At 39.4% G+C, this 22,450-nt stretch overlaps 1 protein-coding gene across 1 annotated transcript in view; it reads left to right on the plus strand.

Annotated features, from left to right (window-relative positions):
- The first annotated feature begins 4,762 nt into the window (after window positions 1-4,762).
- St6galnac5 (ST6 N-acetylgalactosaminide alpha-2,6-sialyltransferase 5) overlaps window positions 4,763-22,450 on the plus strand; it is a 187,374-nt gene continuing 169,686 nt past the window's right edge. Inside the window, exons 1-2 of the mRNA XM_070007321.1 lie at window positions 4,763-5,015; window positions 5,801-6,040. Coding sequence (XP_069863422.1) covers window positions 5,001-5,015; window positions 5,801-6,040 — 255 coding nt within the window. The 5' untranslated portion in view covers window positions 4,763-5,000. The remainder of the gene's footprint in view (window positions 5,016-5,800; window positions 6,041-22,450) is intronic.

Consider the following 22,450-nt stretch of genomic DNA (forward strand, 5'->3'; position numbering starts at 1 on the left):
AAGTAGGACTGCTGGGCCATAGGGGAGCTCTATGTGGAGTCTTTTGAGAAACTTCTCTGAAGAGGAATTAAGAATGGCCAATAGACACATGAAGAAATGCTCAACCTCTCTAGCCATAAAAGAAATGCAAATCAAAACAACATTGCAATTCCACCTCACCCCAGTTAGAATGGCTATAATCAAGAACTCTAATAACAACAGATGCTGGAGGGGATGTGGACAGAAGGGAACCCTACTGCATTGTTGGTGGGAGTGTAAACTTTTCAACCATCCTGATTTCTTTCTTGTACCTAGCATTCTATTATATTGTTTTTGTCCTCCCTTGAATTTTCATGAAGCAAAATCCTTGCAAATGTATAAGGCTTAGAATAATGCCTGAAACATAGTAAATGCCCAACAGACATTTGTTGGATGAATGAATGAATGAGTTACTATTTGTATTAGTCAGTTCTTCATCACTGTAACAAAAAGCCTGAAATGGTTGACCTAATGAGAAAATAGGGTTTATTAAGCATACAGTTTTAGAGAATCAAGTGCATGACATCTGTAGCAACTCAGTTCTGACAAGGACCACACGGACAATGGCAGATGGTTGAGTGTGACAAGAGAAAGGACCACATGGCAAGCCAGGCAGTCCCATAATCTCGATTGAAGGCAGAGTCTGAGTGACCTAAGGACCTTGTATTAGGCCCCATCTCCTAAAGATCTACATCATTTTTCAGGACCAATTCCAGGGGGATAAAATTCCCTGCACAACAATCTTTCACATCACAGTATTATTACTTAGCTTCTGCAAAGCATCACAGTTTATAAAGCAGTCACATAAACAATTTCTTAATAAGCCCTCTAGCAATTTGTCGAATTATCCTTATTATATTCATTTTGTTGAAACATTAACACTCTTTACTCAAGGCTGGCACAATACCACTTGAGCTACACCTCCACTTCTGGCTTTTTGCTGCTTAATTAGAAATAAGAACTTCATGGACCTTCTTGCTCAGGCTGGCTTGAAATTGAGATCCTCTGATCTCAGCCTCCTGAATAGCTAGGATTATAGGAATGAGCCTCAGTGGCCCAGCTTCTTCTGAATATTTTTATAATTCCCTTGTCTCAAGTCCTGTGGCTTATTAGGTAAAACTCTTAAACTTTAGTTTTGCTTTCAAACACAGTTTCTTAATCCTAATAATAAAGAATTGTCAAGGTTAATACTGCTGTTGACATTTCATGTATAGTTCATTTAACCTTTCACAACAACACTTTCAGGAACTATTTTGCAAATGAGGAAACTAACGCACAGCTAAGTAAGACATGGAGGTCGAAGACCTAGTAAGTGGCAAGGTTAGAATCTAGGCCCCACAGCCTGGTTCCAGGGTCTTGTTCTCAAATGACCAGCCCTCTGGGCCTAGCCTCCAAAATATATAAAGTTATATATAAGGTAAACACCAAGGCACAATGAACAAATATTGAACTTGTTCTAGGACTTTCTGTTATAATAAAACTTTTTGGCTTTTGCTGAACCTTGCAGAACTCGCATGTTTTGTTTTTTTTAAAGCACAAATTTCAAGGCAGTTGGGTCTCAAATTCAGTTTACACTGTGTTCTTACTGCTTTTCATTCATCTTGGAAATGTGAGTAATGTTTACTTCTGCCTTAAAAGTCACTTGGGGAAGGGGGCACGGCTCTTGGGTTTGCCGCAGTCTGTGTCTGTTCCTCCTTTCGTAGCGCTGTGCTGTCCTTGCGGCTCTATGCATTGGCTGGCATATTATCTGAGCTCCAGGTTCCACCTGTTCCCTCATTGCCTCTGACATTCTTTGTTTCATAAATTCTCAGCTTCACTTTATCACAAAACTTACATTGTGGAACACTCAATTTCTTTTCCATTCCATTCCTTGCGCTCATTTTTTTTTTTCAAAAATAGGAATCTATTTGATTGGATGTGATAGCACCAGAGGCAGAAATGTGGCAAAATTTTAAATGGTGAGAAATCCATCTGAGCTACATGGATTCTGAGAAGCAAATTGTAATTTCTCAACTGGCTTTGTATTGAACTGTGCAAGTTAGATGAACTAACAAATGCCTCATTGACTTGTCTACCTGTCTGCTTGTCTCCAAGTCAATCAAGTGCTTGTGAATGCTGCCTATTTGCTGCTCTTTCCAGCTACTCAAACTATTAACTTAAAAGAGTGAATCAAGTTGTATAAATATAGATAGATGCCCTTGAAACCTCAAATTCCTCAGATCTTAAATAAAAAAGCAATCAAAAGTTAAAAAAATGAACCAGGTATGTTGATTGTTCCTGCTTCTTTGTAACAAAGTTTCATAGCATACATCTGTGAACAACCTGTGAGTTCTCTGGAAATAGGAGGAGATCTATTTAACCGCGTATCCCAGTGCCTGGTGTGTTTAACAGGGTAAGTGTTTAAAAGAGTAGGTGCTTATTCACTAGACATTATCTTGAAAGTGAACTATACAACTTATGGGTGGGGATGGAAGGGAATAACTGGGAGAGAGCGAGGAAAGAGGTAACATCGTCCAGAAAGAAAGGTACTCTTTACCTGATTTATGAAACTGTAACCCCTCTGTGCATTACCTTTACAATAACAATTTAATTTCTAATAGTGGGTGCTTTGAACATATGTGCTGATTCTATAGTATTCTGGGTTTTTTTTGCTGTTGATGCATGAAATGACTACACATACACACACACACACACACACACACACACACACACACACACACACACACACACACACACTTTAGGTAATGAAGCCTTAGAGGAAATTCTATTTAATTCATCTTTGTAGACCTTAATATGGAAGCATCAGATACCAGCTGATCATTAAAATAATCATCAAATTGAATGAAACTTGTGTTACTTGTTTTATTTCACACCCTGCCTTTGGCCAGTTAGCTCTTCGGTTGAAATACCTAAAATAGCCCAATCAATGTAATCAACTATTTGAAAAACAGACACCTTGAAGACATTCAAATCAAGCTCAAAATTAAACATTTAATTTTTACCCTGGTCATTTTATAAGTAGATTCTGTGTTTAGCTAGCTGCTATCATGGGAGTGGGGAGATGGGAGAGCATAAGCTTAATGAATTTGGTCAGACATACTGTGTAACAGATGTCCAGCATGCTGCTATGAGCTTAAATCATAAAGATGATGTCTCTGTTTGGCATGGAGAAATATATTAGAAGTGTTTTATCGGTCACTGGACAACTTGCTGTTGTGGCAGGAGAATAATCCTGAAAAACTGAAAGAGCTTCCTTCTAGTACCATCTCAAACAAGAGCCCTGGAGAAACCCAGATAATCTGCTTGCAACGATTCATCAAGTTGGTCCTTTGTTTCATTAATTTGAGTGTCAAGTGCAACCATACAATAAAGAATTGCCAAGACCTGATAAGATTCTCCTCTGGCTGCTGCTTTTCCTGCCCTAACAACTGCCACTGTTCATGCCTAAAGCACAAATTGAATAAATAGCTCCAAGGCTGGCCATGTTGAACAGTGTTTTGAATTTTATGTTTTTCCTTGAAAGATTAAAAGCACATGCTTTTTTTTTTGCCTCTCAAGTGCATTGCACTGGTATTCATTGTTGAACCAATAAGTTCTTCAATCAGAAGTATGGAAAGGTGCTTTGTAAATTAAAAATAGTTCCTGTTATAACATCAGTCCAGCAGTAGAGTTGTGGAGATTAAAAGAGGATTGCAATGCCTTTTTTGGCCTTGAGAAAGCTCTTAATGCACCCATGCTTCAGTTGGCCTGTTGATCGTTTCCATCTTAATGTAATCTTTAATGTTACCCTGCTGCAGGTGAGGTGTTAAGTATCACATTAAGACAACTATTTCCACTGAGCAATTTTACAAGAAATATGTTTTTCAGCTAAATTAGACATTTAACAAATGACATTTGCAACTCAAGGCAGGAAAGACAGCATCCTTAAAAACAAGCTATTGGTTAAAAAAAAAAAAAAGCTATTGGTGTGGATTCCCCAACACGGAACAATAATTAATGCTTTAATTTTAGTCCAAGTTGTAAAAGTGACCAGCATAAGGAGAGTATGGAGGGCCGTAGAATTCTTATGAAATAAGCCATGAGCAATTTTAGCTCCACTAGCCAAAAATTCTTCATTGAAATTCAGAGGAATCTACAAGCCATGCCAACCATGTGGAGATGATCTGCTGAATGTCTTAAAAACTTTACCAGCCTTTAGATGAATATTGGATTCCTCAAAGGCCAAATGAAAACATTTATCGTAATCTTGGATGCAAATAATGAATGAAATCATTTGAATAAAATACAGTTACAGAGCGCATATGGAGACAACTGATAAAAAATAAAGGAGAAAACAAAACTTGATCGCTTACAACTGGATAACAGCTAATAGAATTGGCGGGAGGGCGGGGGAGACGGAAATAATTTCGTGGTAGATTTCTCTTGACTAGGACCCTAAATAAAGAAGCTACATAGAAGGTTACTGATATTTAGGGTGGTACCAAAAACTCAAAAGAAAATTGAATTTGCCCATTTTCAAATGGCTATCACATTCCGAAGCTAAGGTTCTCTTTTGGGGCTGACGTCTTCATAAAATAAATAAACACTGCAACCAAGAAATGGTCACACAGACACGGTCAACTCTTTGACCCCAGAAATTTTACTCTGCTGAGATTATTTGGGGGCGGGGTTTGGGGGTGGGTGGGTGGGTGGGAAAGGCGATGCAGAGGTCTCTAGGACCCAGCAGGCGGCGGCAGGCAGCAGTTGTGTAGATCACTGAGAGACTACGAGGGTCCGGTTCAGTTTTAATTCTGTCTCTAATCTTGGCCACAGCGGCGCTTCCCGGGTCCCGCGGCTCCTGCGCCCGCTCAGCCGCCTCCAGTCGCGGGAAAGAAAAAAAAATCAGAGCCGCCTGTGCCCTATCGCCCACGATGGAAATCCTCCAAAAAAAAGTGGCTCCGGACGCGCGTGCCTGAGGATTCCGCACAAAAGAGGCGCCCAAAATGAAGACCCTGATGGTGAGTCAGTTATTACAACTCTGCCGGGCAGAGGCGAGGACCCGTCAGGGCTCAGCGTCCCGGGGTCCCACGGAGGAGCCCCAGGGAGGACCTAACCTTGTGCGGTGGGGTCGCCTGTTAAAAAGGGACAACTTTCCACCTGCTTCGTGTCCCCTCCGGATTGCGTGGCTTTGCCTGGCTCGCAATCCCGGGTGGGTATTTGGGTTGCTCAGGCTCCTGGATCTCCGGCCGGTGGTCCAAAGGGGCAGGACCCCGAGCCAGAGAGCCCAAGAAGCGGGTAGATCGTTTTGGGGACGCAAGAGGCCCCCCCAAAGCAACAGCCTGGCAAGAACTACGAGGGGCGGGGAGGGGGGAAACCTTTGCAGACTTTTCTGGGTTTCCTTGCCAGGTTGAAAACTTGCAAGGCTCGCCGAGGTGGAACCCTAGAGAATCGGGGAGGGGGAAGGGGGTGCCAAGGGTAAAGATTCCAGCCGGGTGGGGAGGAGGGCCCCTCCCCAAAATGCGAGCCCACCCCTGCCCTAGCTGCGGACGCGCTCTCCTTCCCTGATCCCCGCGCCGCGCGCCACCACCTGCCCTCTACTGAGAGATCTGGGCGGCAGCCACGGCCGAGAGCGGCGACGCGCGGGGCGCATCCCCTGCCACCCGCGCGGGGACCGTGCCTCGCCGGTCAGGCTGCGGCCCCGGGCCGATCCGAGCGCGGTGCCGGGGTCCCCCGCAGCGCGCACTCACTCCCGGGTCGTGGCTCAGTCGCTGTCTCCTGCTCTCTCCCTCCCGCCCGCCCGCAGCGCCATGGTCTGGCAGTGTGTTTAGCGCTCACCACCATGTGCACCAGCTTGTTGCTCGTGTACAGCAGCCTCGGCGGCCAGAAGGAGCGGCCCCCGCAGCCGCCACAGCAGCCACTACAACCACAGGCGCCGGCGACCGGGAGCGCTCAGCCGGCGGCGGAGAGCAGCCCCGCGCCGCGCCTCGCAGCCCCCGCGGGACCGCGACCCCTGGACGGATACCTCGGCGTGGCGGACCACAAGGTGAAGGCTTGCGTGCCAGTCCGTGCGCCACTCAGCCTGGGGATCCCGCACACCTGAGCCTTCTTCCCCCACCCTTTCCTGGGGAGGCTGGGAGGCGCCGTGAGTAGGTTCATTTCCCCAAGAGGCTGGCTGGGAAGTGGACTGGCTGGGGTGGGTGGGGTGGCCTTCTTCCTACTTGGTGTGAATTCTTATTTGGAAAAGAATGCAAAGTTTTTGTTTGTATGCTTTTCGGTTATTTTATTTATTTATTTTAGTGGGGGGGGGATGAATAGGAATAAGGTGAGTGGTAGACCCCAAAGCTCAATTGGTACTAACAGGAACCAGTCTTGATACTAGAATCAAGCCTCAGAATTCCAGGCTGCCTGTGATGTCCTATGGCCGGAAGCTTTCCATTTGGGAGGATGTGCCCTGGCAGAAGGAAACCTGGGATCGCTCATGATCAGGCACCATTTCTGCCATCCAGGAGTAGGGCAGGAAGCAACCAGCAGTCCCTAGTCACTGCAGGCTCCCCTCTGATCTCTCCCTATTACCCTGGGCTGGATGACTTTAGCTCTGAGGAGCAGTGCCCAGGCAGCCTCTGAAAGCTGGAGGCACAAACTCAGCTCCCATTGGCTTGAAAGCTTGTTTTCCTCTGCCTTCCGAGAAGCTACAGCATGACTTGGCTAATAATTAATAAGCTGATTTTTTTTAAAAAAAAAATGAACCTCCTTTCCCTGGAATAATAAATCTCTGGTTTCAGTGGAGGAAGCCTCTGGGAGAATCCTAATCAACTTTCCTGATTCAGAGGATAGTTTAATACAGTTTTAGTGCATCTCTCATTATCTAAACCTGGTAATGTGTTTTTATTAAAACATACATCTGATCTGTACCTCCCTATAAAGCTAGGGGATTTCTTGAAATCCCACAACTGGGCTTTTTTTTTTTTTAATTGCCACATTTTATTATGTAAACAGAAGCAATATTTTGCAGATGTTCCTATGTGGAAAGACTGCTCATACTATGTATGAAAAAGCCAAACTTCTTTTTAAATGACAATCAGAAGGTTGCCATTCACCTGTGCCATGCATAATGCTGAGGATCAGAGGGCACAAAAGACTTTGAGGCAGAAGCCAGCCTTTAGGGATCTTTAAATGTCTGTAGAAGACAAAATGTGTCATGAAGTAAGTCTGGGCAAATAAGCAGATGTTAGTTACAAACAGTATTTGGGTTCAGAGGAGAAAGGTCACATCTCCTGGAAGAAGTAAGAAAAGTTTCTTTGAAAAGGTGGCACTTATACTAGGAATTTCTCAGAGGAGCAGGAAAGAGGGGGAAATATTAGAGGAAATGATGGAGGATAGACTTAAAATCCAAAAGTTGAAGGTGATAGGCTCATCAATTATGGCTTCAGTTTTCTTTCTTAGTTGTGGATTGCTTGCATAGTTTTGATCTGTATGTACAAGCAACTGGTAAGGGCTGAAGTCATGGAAAGTTTAGACATAGGCTTCTGGCTGTTGGATGGATATGGTGTTTCTGTGGTAGTTGATGTCTGATAAATATATTGAATTGGTAGATTTTCATGGCTATTGTTCAATGAAAATGGCTAACACTTGTGAAGCTGTGATTAATGGAGGTGTCAAAAGATCGATTTACTGAAAGCTCTGATCTGTTTGGGGGGAAAGATATTTATTCCTAATGCTTTCCTCCTTGCGTAATACTGCTAGAGAGATGCCAGCTAAGAATTTTAAGAGAAACATAATGCCCTCCTGTTGATTTTTAAGATAAAGTATTCAATGAATCAGAGCCTTATATAATTAGAATGAAGAACAGCTCTTTTCTTTGTTGGAAGAAATTCTCAACTCTGCAAAAAAAATTGAAACAAACTATAGTAAAGTGGCTTTATAAATTGTGAAGTACTATATGAATGATAAATACTACATGAAAGTCCTTGGAATTCTTGGCAGAGGAAGATCTTTTTTTTTACCAGTAAATCAATAAAATTCTTTTATAGAAAATCAATATCTCCCAAAGTGAGGTGGTGTACACACCTGTAGTTCCAGGCAGAGGCAGGAAGAAATCAAGTTCAAGGCCATCCTGGAACTACCTGGTGAAATTCTGTCTCAAAAATCCAAAAAGGAAGGGAGGGATAACCAAACCAAACCTGTCTCTTACAAAACTGCTTATCCAAGTTATCAATGAAGTTTACCTCACCTCAAGCAAAGGAACAAATGGAAATGATAAAGTATGTACCTTCTCTTTAGGGATTAACCCATCCATCCTACCAAAGTAAATGTAAACTTCTACACAAAATGCAGTCACTTACTGACCCCATTTACTGCTGTTATTGAGGTGGCTGAAAAAGAGGCAGAGCTCTCCTCTGATGGCCAGCTGAAGGTGCATGTGTGCGATGTATTTGTCCTTTCTAGAAATTGATATTAGTTAGGTTTCATTTGAGAGCTTATATTCTTGCTGAGGCAAGGGTGGAAATCATTTGTTAGCGTATTGCTAGGAATATCTTCTCCCAATTAACGCAGGAGAGGGTAAGAAGCAAAAGATTTCCTATTCTTATATTGCTAAGGAACACCCAGATGGGTTTTTTGCCCCCACTCTCCTCACATCAGGCCTCAGAAAAAAATGATAGGATATGCTGAATGTGATGACCATGAAGCCATATGCTGCTGCATATTGAATGAGAATTCCAACAGACTTTTTATTTGCCGTTGATTTACAGAGTCTGGAGAGAGTTGCAGACACTATTTAGGAAAACGTTCACATCTCCATAGCTGGAGGTCTCAAAGACTGATAAATATGTAGTGTTTATGTTCAGTTACACGATGGTATTAACATTATAACTCCAAGATTAAATTCAACAGGTGGTCCTAATCCCCGACACCTGAATTTCACAAATTACAGCCTGTCTGCAGTGATAGTTTTGTCTCATATGGCTGCAGACTACACTGCTGTTGAGATTAAATCACTGTGTGCTTTTGTTGAAAGAGGCTGCAAGTCAAGTCAGTGATGAGCAGTATGTGTTGAAGCTTAAAATATCACTTTGCCTGGTCCAATCCCCTACTTCCCTTTTTACTTTAACAAAAGATGTGAGCTGCAGTGGTATTTCCAGCATGACTAAACTCAGTTTCTTGTGATGATGAAGGTTTTTTCTATTCTAATAGAGCCTTTCTTTTCTTTCCCAATTCTTTTTCCCACACCTTTTCCCATAAACTTTCCACCAGCATATTTCCATCTTGTTTCAGGTACTACAACTACAGTAATTGTAGTCTGTGATTGATTATTCTTCTGCTCCCCAGTTTTGGAAGTTATTGGTGTTAACCTGATTGACCAGATACAAGTGAAAAACTCAATTTTCATGGCTGTGAGAAACTTTTTCATTAGAACTGAGCATTATGTATAATATCACACACACACACACACACACACACACACACACACACACACACACAAACAGGGATTCCCCCCCCCCCAAAAGAAATACTTAAGTCTTAGAGCAGAGTAAAAAGAGATAGAAAATGCAGCTTCTAGTCTGGATTTGGTCTGGACAGATCCAGTCCTTCGTCTTCTGGTAGCCCTGTGTAATGAAACTATGAGCAGATCCCAACTGTCAGTGGACCAGACCATATCACAGAAGGCCACAGTCACCCTGGCTGCCTTTCCTTGAGATGGCTTATGAAAGGGCAGCTAGTGATCAATGAGGTCTGAGTCTGAGCATCTATCTCTTCATTTCCAAAGTAGCCCCTCCTCTTACCCTACCACATTGTCCCAGGATGTGTTTCCTACATAACAATAACATGCTCATCCTTGGCTCTTTCCTGTCTTCCTTAGACACTCATTTATGTAGATAAATTAAAAAAATGGTTAGTTGTAGTAGAACTATTACTATTAATTGGTACATGTCCAGTTGGAATGGTAAGACAAATCAATGCCAGACTGAAAAAGAATCCCAAGCTAGCATAAAAGCTCATGTCATATAACTGATTTAGAAATGATAGGATAAGTGTTTTTTCCTTAGAAAAGTATATGAATTCTGAAAGGCAAGTTAACATCATTTATTAGGTCCTGTTTAATGACATTTGAGTAATTCGATGAATAATAAGTCACTAGGATCTCAAGGAAATTCAAAATGAGATTATTTTCAATACTCAGGTATTACAAAATGTAATCTGCCAGACATAATGGAATCCTATTACCATGAAGCTTCAAAAGGAATCATGGAATGAACTATTTTTAATGGATAAGGCATTGCCATATTATATTTGCTTTTTGAACAACATTAAAGTGTTTGTACAAAACACTTTAATAATAAAGTGTACAAATAATAATAAAGTGTACAAACATAAAGTGTTTGTACAACATTAAAAAAAACTCTTCCTTAATGATATGTTAGCTAGTAACCTTTTCCCAGATTTCCTTGAGAGTAATCCCAATCGTCTCCTCCCTGATGTTTCTGGTGGATGACTTTGACCAGGCTATATCTCAAGCCCTACACATGCTTTCTTCTTACTGATTCTTTTTTTCCTTAAAACCTTCATACTTGCTGTGTTTGGCATGCTTTAAGTTTTTCTGGTCATTCAATTCTCAGATCTTGTGTTCTCTTCTTTTGTACCACATTATTTAATCCTTCTTGAATATTTGCCTGCCATATTAGCCTATTTTATTTCAGAGAACAATATCTCTAATAATCCCAAAGTTATTTGCCTATTTTCTGTCCTACCTCAAATAAAATCTAAGTGCCACATCAGCAAAAGTCTTTGCACATCTTGTTGAGCAGTTTAATTCCAGGACCTAGTACATGGTACTAGTGGATATACAATAAATATTTAGTAGAAGAACGGGAGGATGGAGAGAAGTACAGAAATGCCTTACTTTAGGTCAAGCTCTTTCTCTTTAAGAAGCATCAGTTCAATCCCAAGGCTCCAGTATTTATTTCCTAAATTTTTTTTGTACAAGAACAATGATAATAATTGAGAAGAAAGGTGAGAATAATTTAAAACAGAATAATCTTTGGGAATGAGGTATAGGAGTCTATTTTCCATAAATTTCCCTTACAACTTTTGTACACATTAAAGTTTAGAACCATCATTGGAAATTTTTAAGTCATCACAATGAGGAGTTCTGTGGTTGATTCGTTTTGACATTTTTGAACTAATTATAGTCCTTAGTAAATACTCATTGAAGGTCTAAGAGTTTCAAAATTAGATATTCTGGAGGAAGAGCACAATCTCTACCCTCAAAGAACCTTTGATCAAATTGTCTACAAAAGATAAAGCAAGGAAAGCTTAATAATAAAGCATGTGCTGACTGAAAATATGAATACAGGAAATAATAAATCAAGGCAATGATACTAAAAGAAGCAGTTTCTATAATCTTTCTCCCAACTATAAAACAAGTTAAAGACCATTATTACCTTAGAAGTTTGTAAAGCATTCAAACTAGTGTTACCTTGTTTATTATTCCTGTACCTGGTTTCATGTCTGTATCATCCAATGAATAATTAGTAACTGATTTGATCATCAAAGCAACCATATTGGATTGACATTTCTGTATGCTTTTTAATAAATAGGACTCTCCTGGACTCTTGAAGGCCAACAACCTGGTTTAAACATCTCTGTAACATATATGGTAACTTTCAAAGCCAAGTTAAATCTTCTATTTTGTACCATGATGAATGTGAATGTAATTGTGTTGGTCAAAAGGCAAAGTGTTTGCTTGCAGTCAAGTCTGTCTTGGTATAGAGGTGAAGTCAAATAACATGGAGTGTCAAGGCAGTGCGATATAATTCCTGTTCTGTAAATATTGGTAGTCAGGAAAATGAGAAAGGTTTTCAAAAAGTTGAAAAACAACACCAGTCAGCATGTATACCTATTATCTACTCTTTGAGAAGCTATGTAGAAAGACAGAAAGACAATGATTGGTTATCTGTCAAATAATATTATTACTTATAGCCTTGAACTGGATCCATCAGTGAACTTATGATCAAATCATTGCTAAAACTTGAGGGTAGGGGCATTTATGAGATGTTTTCACAACCTTTCTTTCCGTTCTTTTCAGTTCTTTCAGTCTTAAATGTTTAGTCTGGGCATGGGACAAATATTTTTCTTGTGTTCCATTCAATATGGTTTCCCAAAAATCACACTATGCTTCGACAGTCCATCCACAGGGAAGCCTTCCCTGACATGTAGCTCCAGTTAGATCTTAGCTGTATGTTTTGTTTTCAGAGCCAGAGTCCCATGATAATACTTATTCTGGCTTATTGTTATTTCTTGTCTAAAATTGTCTGCTGTCTTCCCAGTTTCTGCAGGTTGAGAAGGTTTTTCTTTCCCTCTCTGTTACTAGACTTTAACATAATACCAAAATCTTAAATAAATATATGCCAAACAAATGAGCATTATCGATATAAGGATTGTAACTATCTTCTTCTTCAAGAATTTCTCAAAATCTGGTGTGATTTAAAAGGAATAGGTGCATATCATAAGTATCCATTTTTTCTGCCACAATTTGTAGTTCTATAACTAATTCATTCATACTTTCTTGCACTAATCAAACTTCTTAGAACATACTCAGAATTTTTAAGCTACAAGAGAAACTTAAAAATTATCAAAAGGAATTCACTAGTAGTCATATAATTTGTCCAAGGTCACGGATTAGTGGCAGAGCTCAGGAGAAAATGTGAATCCAACATGAACATCATTACCATCAGGAAAATTCAGTGCCAATATCTTCGAAGCAGGAACTCACTATTATTTGGACAGGAGTTATTAAAATGAAGAGCCTGGACCTATCGAGTTATGGGAAAGAAATAAATATTTAAACATCTTATTATTCTGAAATGGATATGAGAACATGACTCTGGATAGGTAAAAAGAATCTTCCACCAATGACTAACATTGTCATGGGTACTCCGAGGATGGCATGGCACTAATGTAATTGAAATAATGTGCAAACTAGAGTAGCCTTTACCTTTTACAAACATCCACCACGACAAAAGAAGTCATGTTTAATTATTTGCAGAAAATGCCATGTCCAGAACATTCACTTAGCAGAATTACCTTCTCCACAGTAGGGAGGAAAGCATCAAGAGACGCATAGGGTCTTGTACATCTCATTGCTGCAGTGGATCAACTTGTATCCCTATTTAAACCATTTGTAACTTTATAATTTAGTCAGGGAGGGGGCAAGTGTAGTTGTGGAGATGGGAGGGCAGGGATGGTAGGGGAAAAACAAAGGAGGAGGCAACAATGCTTGATAAGAAATGTACTCATTACCTTGCTCATGTAGCTGTAACCCCTCTGTACAGTATTTTCACAATAAAAAACTTATTTTTAAAAAAAGAAGAAGAGGGCTGGGAAGGTGGCTCAGTGGTAGAGCGCTTGCCTTGCATGCACGAGGCCCTGGGTTTGATTCCTCAGCACCACAGAAGCAAAAAGAAAAAAAGCCAGAAGTGGTGCTGTGGCTCAAGTGGTAGAGCGCTAGCCTTGAGCTGAAGAGCTGAGGGACAGCGCCCAGGCCCAGAGTTCAGGTCCCATGACCGGACTCAAAAAAAAAAAAAAAGAAGAAGAAGAAGAAGAAAGAGACACAGTGAACGAAGTGTTGGGAGGGGGGAATGCCATTCTGCAAGTATCACTAACTCCTAATTTCTGAGATGGAATACTTGTTTTAAATTATTTCAGACACATACTATTTTTACCTAAGGGAGAGAAAATTAACCTTGCTAGTTGTTGTGAAGCTCAGGATGAAAAGGAAACATTTTTTATTGTGTTGTTTCTTTGCAGCGGAGGAGTTTATCTGTAGAATTTCTGAGAACATCACAGTCTGAAATGCCGAGTTAAACAATTATTTTTTCATAAGGAAGCATATTCTGGAAATTAATTGCACATATGGGACATCTCCACTGGCTGAACTGCAAGTGTTATTGCATTTCTACTTACAGATCTGCGTGTGCTCTTTGCATGCTTCCAATGGCTTCACATTGCTTAGGGGATCAAGTTCAGACACCTTACCAAGGTATCTGCCTGGCTTATGTCTCCACCTCACCTCCCACAGCTCCCTAAGCCCAGGTTCTAGAAGCTCTGGGAACACAGCTTGCTACTTCACACGCATCTGCTTTTCCTTCAGCGTGAAATACTCTTTCTCCATTTTTTTTTTACCAGATAAAGAACTAATCATAAGCCATAAGAACTAACCATAAGATCTACTTCAAGTATGTCCTTTTAAAAGCTTTTTCACATACAACCCCCATGCAGAGTAGACAAGACATTGTCTTAGACTGCCCGTGCATAGGTCAGTTCACCACATATTGACACCTACAGTGTGTTAGACATGGTGGGGTAGAGGAGAAGCAAGATGAAGGACCAGTGAAAGAAAGAAGTATAATCATGTCTCACTTAATTGTGAGATACATTTGGAGAAATCCATCATTAGGCTATTTCATTTTTATGGGAATATCGTAGAGTGCACATATACAAACAAAGACGGCCAGGAAATAGGCAGTTGTATAATATTATGAACCGCCATAATATATACAATCTGTTATTGACATAAAAGTCATCGTGTTATGGGTGACTGTATTCCACTTACACACTATAATTATTATACAATTATTACAATTACAACTAAACCTTGGCAAATGCTAACTTATTCTTTGGGGCTTGTGCCCAGTTCTAGTAACAATATTGCAGTTATTTGTCCTTCTGCTTGTTTCCCTGTAAAGTCTACCTTCTTCAAGCCAAGAACACAGTTTATCTATCTTGCTTCTCATGCATTCTCTGGGCTTTTGTCAAAGCCCAAAATATCTTTGTTGAAGATTTGGTAGTCAGAGTCATGTTGTGATTATATATAATAGAGTTTTGAACAAATTTGGCTAATAGACTCATTAATCATAGGAATAGGCAAAAATGATAAATTGGGGCACAAGAATTATGCATACATGGTATATATGTTTAACTTCTGTCACCCTTCAAATACGAAGTAGCACGTAAAGACCCTTTCACAATGGGAAACCATGTGCTGTGGTTGCCCACATTTGACAATAACATGATACCCTGGAAAACAGGGAGATGTGTCCTGGCCCTTTGCTTCTGGTGAGTTCTTTGGCAAGTCATACTGTGCTGGGCCTAAGATTCTTTCAAGAAGTTAAGTAATATTCACTTGTTCCCTCGTTTGTTACATAATATCATGTGATTACTCTATATCCAACATTATGTCAGGACCCAGTGGGCCACTAATTATAAGTAAGTTGTAATCCCTGACTACATGAAACTTACTGTCTTCTGAGAGAGTCAGAGAAACAGACATAAAAATGCAGTGCCAATTTAGATAGTGAAAGTTACATGCTACAAAGATTGAATTTTTATCCAGAAAGCATTGGGGAAGCCTTTAAAGGGTAAATTAGAGGAGTAGCTCTATGCGATGTGTCTTTCATTGGATCTTCTTAGCTTTGGCTTGACACCAGTTGGAGTAGGTCCCTAACTGGCCCTTCTGGACCACTAGGCAGATGGTTGCTGTGTTCTGAATGAATGAAGCTAGTGGCCAGAGAAAGAGCAGCTCCAAACTTTCTGCCTGCCTTGATTCTGTGATGTACTGCCCCACTGTGCATATGCAGTCAGGAATTCAGTCTCCTTAAATAGCAGAAGTTTTGTGGTTCAAGGTTACCTCTCAATAGTTGTTGAAATGAATCAGGATGATCCCAGATGGCATTTCAACTTTGTCTAATGCCGAACTTAGCTTTGCATTTTAATACCACACACTGACTTGAACAAAACAAAAAAGGTTACCATTTGTAGCAACACCATAATGTGTTCAGTGACACTAGGAATTAGACCCTACACCTGCAGTCTAGCCAGTGAGATGCAGAATAAATAGTGGCAGCACCAGGTGACCGTGACTCATGCCTGTAATCCTACTACTCAGGAGGCTGAGATTTGAGTCTTGCTGTTAGAAGCGAACCTGGGCAGGTAAGTTCATGAAAGTTTTTGTTATTGTTATGATCCTGTTGTTGACCTCAGGGCCTGGGCACTGTCCCTGAGCCTCTTTGTGCTCAAGGCTACCACCGGCTTGTGGAAAGACTCTTATCTCCAATATACTGCAAAAAGAAAAAAAAGCCAGAAGTGATGCAGGGACTCAATGGTAGGGTGCTAGCCTTGACCAAAGAAGCTCAAAGGACAGTGCTCAGGCCCTAAATTCAAGCTTCAGGAAGCTAAGATCTGAGGATCACAACCAGCCTGGGCAGCAAAGCGGGTGAAACACTTATCTCCAATTAAACATGAGCACACGTGCGCTCACACGCGCATACACACACACACACACACACACACACACACACACACACACACACACACTGTCAGAGGCTCCTCCATTTCTGTAATAGTCGGCAGGGTGGGCAGACTTTGTGCTTGTCAAGGAAGACTTTGTTGCATAATAAATCATACCAGGTTTAGATCTGTTGGAAGTGCTGGGTAGAACATTTCCTCTCTTTTCATTTCCTATTACCATTCTTTTAAATCACTTAAGTTTGTTAGTAACTTCTAAAGAAAGTTTCCATTTCACCTGCATCAAAAGGAAATTGGCTGTAAAGTAAAATTTGTCAAGAGAGAATCTGGTTCCTGGTTCATTGGAAAGCATTAGATGGGAACAAATATGTATGCTGTTCATCGAAATGAACTTCAGGTTTATGGGACACATCTTTGGAGCTACTTGGCAATGTTGCACCTGCCAGCCTGCTGTCGGGGATATATCCAAGTTCTCACATCACCCCCCCTCCGTGTTATCTGTTTCCTTCTGCACCAAAAAACATAAAGCCAATTCATCTCATTTCATCCCACTTTAAAAGTTTTGAACAATGAAAGTGAGAAAATAGTAACACTCTACTTACATTTCAAAACTTGGGAACCTGGGATTGTCAAAATTTGTATACTGTCTCTACTCAGGTGTTCTAGCAAGGAGGAGGGAAGCTCTGCCTAATCCCATAAAGAATCATGCCACTGTACCCACTAACAATTGTTTGTGGTTTGGAGCTCAGCTTGAAATGCAATGGATTGAAATCTAAACTTGAGAAATGCACATCAGAGAAAAGTAACATGAACAACGCTGAGGGATGACCCGAATGGTCTGAAGGAGTGAAGGGAATTAGTCTATTATGTGTGGCTCCTCTAACAGAATCTCCATGATTGAGTCATTAAAGAAGAACTGGAATTTATTTCTCATAGTTTTATAAGGTAGAAATCCAAGATTCAGCCACTGCCTTTGCATACCTAGTAAGCATTTCTTGTGAAGAAGACAAACCCAAGCTGTGCAGTGTGACTCTGCCTCAAAAATAAAACAAGCAAACAAAAACTCAATAAGGAAAGAGAGCAGGACACATGTGTGTTTGTGTTTGTGTGTGTGTATGCATGTGCACATGCACACACATTTGTACCAGGTCCTAGGCTTGAACTCAGGGCCTGAGCTTTGTCCCTGATCTCTCTCTCTCTCTCTCTCTCTTTCTCTCTCTCTCTCTCTCTCTCTCTCTCTGTCTCTCTCTCTCTCTCTCTCTCTTTCTCTCTCTCTCTCTCTCTGTTGTTGTAAAAAATATTGTACAGAGGGGTTACAGTTATATGAGTAAGGTAATGAGTGCATTACCTATTGATCTTTGTTACTTCCTCCTTTCTTTTCCCCTTACCATCTATTCCCTCCCCACCTCCCCAACTCCTCCCTCCCCCTCCCTGAAGTTGTAAAGTTCATTTTCAACATAGTATCTTGCAAATCTCATTGTTATAATCGGTCGACCTGTATCCCTATTTAAGCATTTTGTTATTTCCCTTCCCCTCTCCAAATTAGACAAGTGTATATATAAGATGCAGGGCACCTGAATCAAGTACAATGAAAATAGGAGTTATACTGTGGGTGTGAACATACAAAAGAAACAAAAAAAATCACATAGTATGTTATAAGTACATTAAAAACAATAGCAAGAAAGAAAAAAAAAAACACTTGTGTCTCTATCCTGGGGTCATTCACTTAACATCATCTTATATGGTCATATGTACATAGCTTTTGATCTCTTTTTTGATCAAGGCTAGCATTCCATCACTTGAGCCACAGCTCCACTTCTGGCTTTTTCGTGGTGAACTGGAGACAAGAGTCTCACAGACATTCCTACCTAGACTGGCTTTGAAATGTGATCTTCAAGCCAGGTGCCAGTGGCTCACACCTGTAATCCTAGCTACTGAGGAGGCTGAGATCTGAGGATCACGGCCAGCCCAGGCAAGGAAAGTCTATGAGACTCTTATCTCCAATAAACCACTCAAAAACCAGGAATAGCTCTATGGCTCAAGCAGTAGAGTGCTAGCCTTGAGCTAAAGAGCTGAGGGACAGTGCCCAAGCCCAGAATTCAAGCCCCACGACCAACAAAAAAGAAAAAGAAAAAAGAAAAAAAAATGTGATCTTCAGATCTCAGTCCAAGTAGCTAGGGTTACAGGCATAAGCCACTGGCACCCAAGAGGACACTAGTTTTTTAGAAAACCATAATTATTCTATTCCCAATTGTGTGTGTGTGTGTGTGTGTGTGTGTGTGTGTGTGTGTGTGTGTGTATATATATATATATATGTATATATATATATATATATATATATAATTCCCAAATTTATATAAACTCCTTTTCCTCTAAAAACAGCAAAAGGTATAATGAAAGTAAAAATTCTTCATAAATCTAGTACTAAACATACTTACTCTTGATAAGTTAATGTTTTTTTTCTTCCTGAAGATTTCATACATAGCAAAATATAAATAGGTGACGTGTCAATGTATTTCTAATTTTTTTATTTTCTATGCTAAATATGCAAAGTCTATGTATGTATTGATCTACCAATATGAAATAATCAGGAATATAAGGAACATATGATGCTTACTGGTAAATCCAGTAAGCCTAATAGCTTAAAGCCCGTCTATATCCAGGTTATATATGGTATAGTCAGGAAATGTGTATTAATGTGTGTGCTGAAGTCTCAGGTCACTATCCTATAGGTGTATGTAACCCTCTACTAAAGTAGCCACTCCTGTGGTTTATAGTCCTATGTCAACATTTCTCTCCCTCCCTCCCTTCCTTCCTTTTTCTCTCTGTCTCTGGCTCTGTCTCTGTCTCTGTCTCTGTCTGTCTTTCTGTTCTCCCAGTTGCATAGTATGCTCCAGCAATATTTAAATTTTATACTATATGTAATACTTAATATTATTATAAATACTTGTTTGATATTTATGGTACTTAATAGTCTAGCAATAATATTTTATATATTACATTGTTTGATAATAAAATAAGTGATATTTGATATTTAATAATATTCATAATATTTGTTTTATAGTTCTAATAGTCTTTTAATTCTCCTTGTCACTTTTTCTTTAAATTTTCTCTAACCCATTGATAACTGCTTTGAAGGTGTGGCCTAAGGTTTCATCCCAGGGTACCTCCCCAACATGATTGATTTAATTCCCTTTCCATAAATGGTACAGATTCAATTGCCTGTCCATGTGTAAGACAGATTTACTTTCATATAATTATCTTTCCTAAAATAATTTTTACAGCACAAGTAATTATAATTATCACCTTAATAATTAGTGATCTTTCTTGTATTTTTCATGTGAAACACTTTATGTGAAACACTTTAATTTCTTTATCTCATTGTAACTCAATTTCTTGCATTCAGTAGCTTTTTTTCTAATTTTGCTTGTACCCCATAAAGCCTCTGGGCTACTCTGTTTCTTATGGTTTTCAATACCTGCTGCTGTTTTATCTTGCTTTTTGGCATAATCCCAGAACTCTTACTCTTGCAATCCTTGGAAAGAATAATCTTGTCATTAGAGACACTGGGGCCTGCCTGTCCCATGACATCTACTAGACAGAAGATACATTTTGTATGTCTTAACTGGTTGCTTCCAAGTAAAGGAATGAGTCTGAAAACACTAGAGAGCTTGCAAACAAGCCTGCAAATCAAATTATTCCCTTGTTTTCTGCCTGAGTACTCTTTTATCCTCCAAATTGAAAAAGCACTTAATCCTTCACATTTTGTTTAGAAATATTTTGATCATGGAAACATATATGCATATAATTTGAAATTTTAATCATTTTAAATACACAATTTAGTGGCATTATCTGTAGTCACAGTGTTGAGCAACAATTACCACTATTTATGCCTCAAATTTTTCATCACCCATGGAAGACTGTATAAGCATTAATAAATGACTTCCCAGTCTTTTCTCTCTAGGTCCGTGATTACTACTGTTTCACATTCTATGGGTTTATCTAGTCTTGATATCTTATAACTTTTGAATCAGCCTGTTTGAAGGTGGAAAGGCAAGAGGAAACAAACTCCATCAAACACCTTTGTAAGGCATTTAATCTTATTCATGTCTAATTTCAGTTAGCATAATCTTTTCAATGTTTTTTATTTGGTAAGGTGTATCATGATTTTGTGGGTTTTTTTTTTTTGCCAGTAGTGGAGTTTGAATCTTTCGAGGCAGACTCTACTTCTTTAGCCATGCTCTTTTCACTAGTTGTTGTTGTTGTTGTTGTTATTGTTATTATTATTTTTAAACCATGAGCTATTTAATAGTCATTCAATGAAGTGCAGTAAAGATTATCAAATAGGAAACACATATAACATCCTAACTTTTAAAAATCATTTTAGGCTGCTAACCAGAGACTATAGAAACAAAATTAGCCAACTGAAAATAAGGTGTTGCTTTTGACCTAGGCCAGCATGGCCTACTTATGCTTCCTGATGTAGCTGAGATCACAGATGACCCTACCACATCTAATTTTTACTGCTGAGATTGGGCCTAATGAATATTTTGCATTGGCTGGCTTCTAAACACAATCCTCTTAATCTCTATCTCCTGAGTAGCAAGAATGACAAGTGTGAGCCACCAGTGGCTAGCTATTGTACACCTTTTAAATATAACACATTTTGTTTCTCCGGTCATTTTTAGCATGTATTAAACTATACAAAGTAAGGGGTTTTATTCTGACACTTTAATACATGTATATAATGTACTTTGACCAGATTTACCCCTCCTATTGCTCTTTCTTATATTGACAAGACACTTGGGTAATGTCCAACTTTTGGTGTTTGTTTTATAATTATTTTCTATCAAACTTAACAAACTGGATATTAGCATTATTGTTGTTGCTCTTTAAGTTAGATTCCTACATAGATTTACTTGTATATTGTCAATAGCTTTGCTTTTTAATTACTTATTGAACCTAGATTTCCTTTTCTTTTTGAATTAAATTTTCAGAAGCTTCACTGATGCTTTTCTGTTAATGGTTAACACAATTTTAGTCTATCTAAAATTACCCTTTTTTTGTCCACTTCAGGTATTTTCTCCATGTGTTTTTCCCTGTCTTTTGTTGATATTGAGTTGTTTGTTCTCAGGCTAGTTGGGAATACTAAGCAATTTTTACTTTATGAACATTGTCTTGGTCTTTTTACATGGTGTCTTCTTACTTTAAACATTACATTTTGGTATATAATAATTTCACTGACTTAAATCTTTGTAGAATTAAAACTGCTTTATTTATGTGCTGATTTCATTCAAAGGAAGTTGCTGTTTTCTTTGTTCTTTGTGGAGGTTGTTCTTTGTGGAGACTCCATACTGATCTCTGTACTCATGTCTTTAGGAATTTATAATTACCTGAAACCCATTCTTCCAAAGAACGATTTCACTTGCTTTTGCTGAACTCATAGTGGCCTTACTAAGAACACCTCCCTAACATAAGCACAGACCTTTTACATACTCCCATCAGAGTGAATGTACGAAAACAATGCTGTCTTTTCAAATAAAAATCTTCATGTTCATGTCACTTAATATATATGTTTAATATAGTACTCATTCATCACATTTTTTAAAATAAAAATGTTCATTGTTTAGACTTCTATTTATGGAAACACATGGGTACAACCTAGGAGTAGAATTGCTAAATCATACGGCAATGCAAGAGCTGTCTGAGCAACTGCTGTAGGGTATAGAAACTACCATTTTGCAGTCCCATCAGCAATGTTTGTCAGAACTGATCTACATCCTTGTCACTACTTCCCTTTCCCTTTTATCCACCTTAATAGGTGTGAAGTAGTGTTCAGCTACAGCTTTGACTTGCATTTCTCTAATGAGAAATGTGCATCACTTTGTGCGCTTATTATATATTTGTGTATTTTTCTACTTGGATCCTCTGCCCATTTATAATTGAATTATTTTGATTTTTATTGTTGAGGTGTAGGTGTTCTTCTGTATACAAACCCCATGTGATTTGAAATCATTTTCTCTTGTTCTGTGGATTCTACTTTCTCTTTCTTTCCTTTTTCTCTCCTTTTCCCATGTTTTGAGGTTTGAATTTAGAACCTTGCACTTACTTAGAGCACTTGCATATGCTCTACCCCTTGAGCCATAACTCT

Source organism: Dipodomys merriami, unplaced genomic scaffold (assembly GCF_024711535.1).
Source record: "Dipodomys merriami isolate MVZ:Mamm:240054 unplaced genomic scaffold, mDipMer1.0.p SCAF_7, whole genome shotgun sequence".
Lineage (NCBI taxonomy): Eukaryota > Metazoa > Chordata > Mammalia > Rodentia > Heteromyidae > Dipodomys > Dipodomys merriami.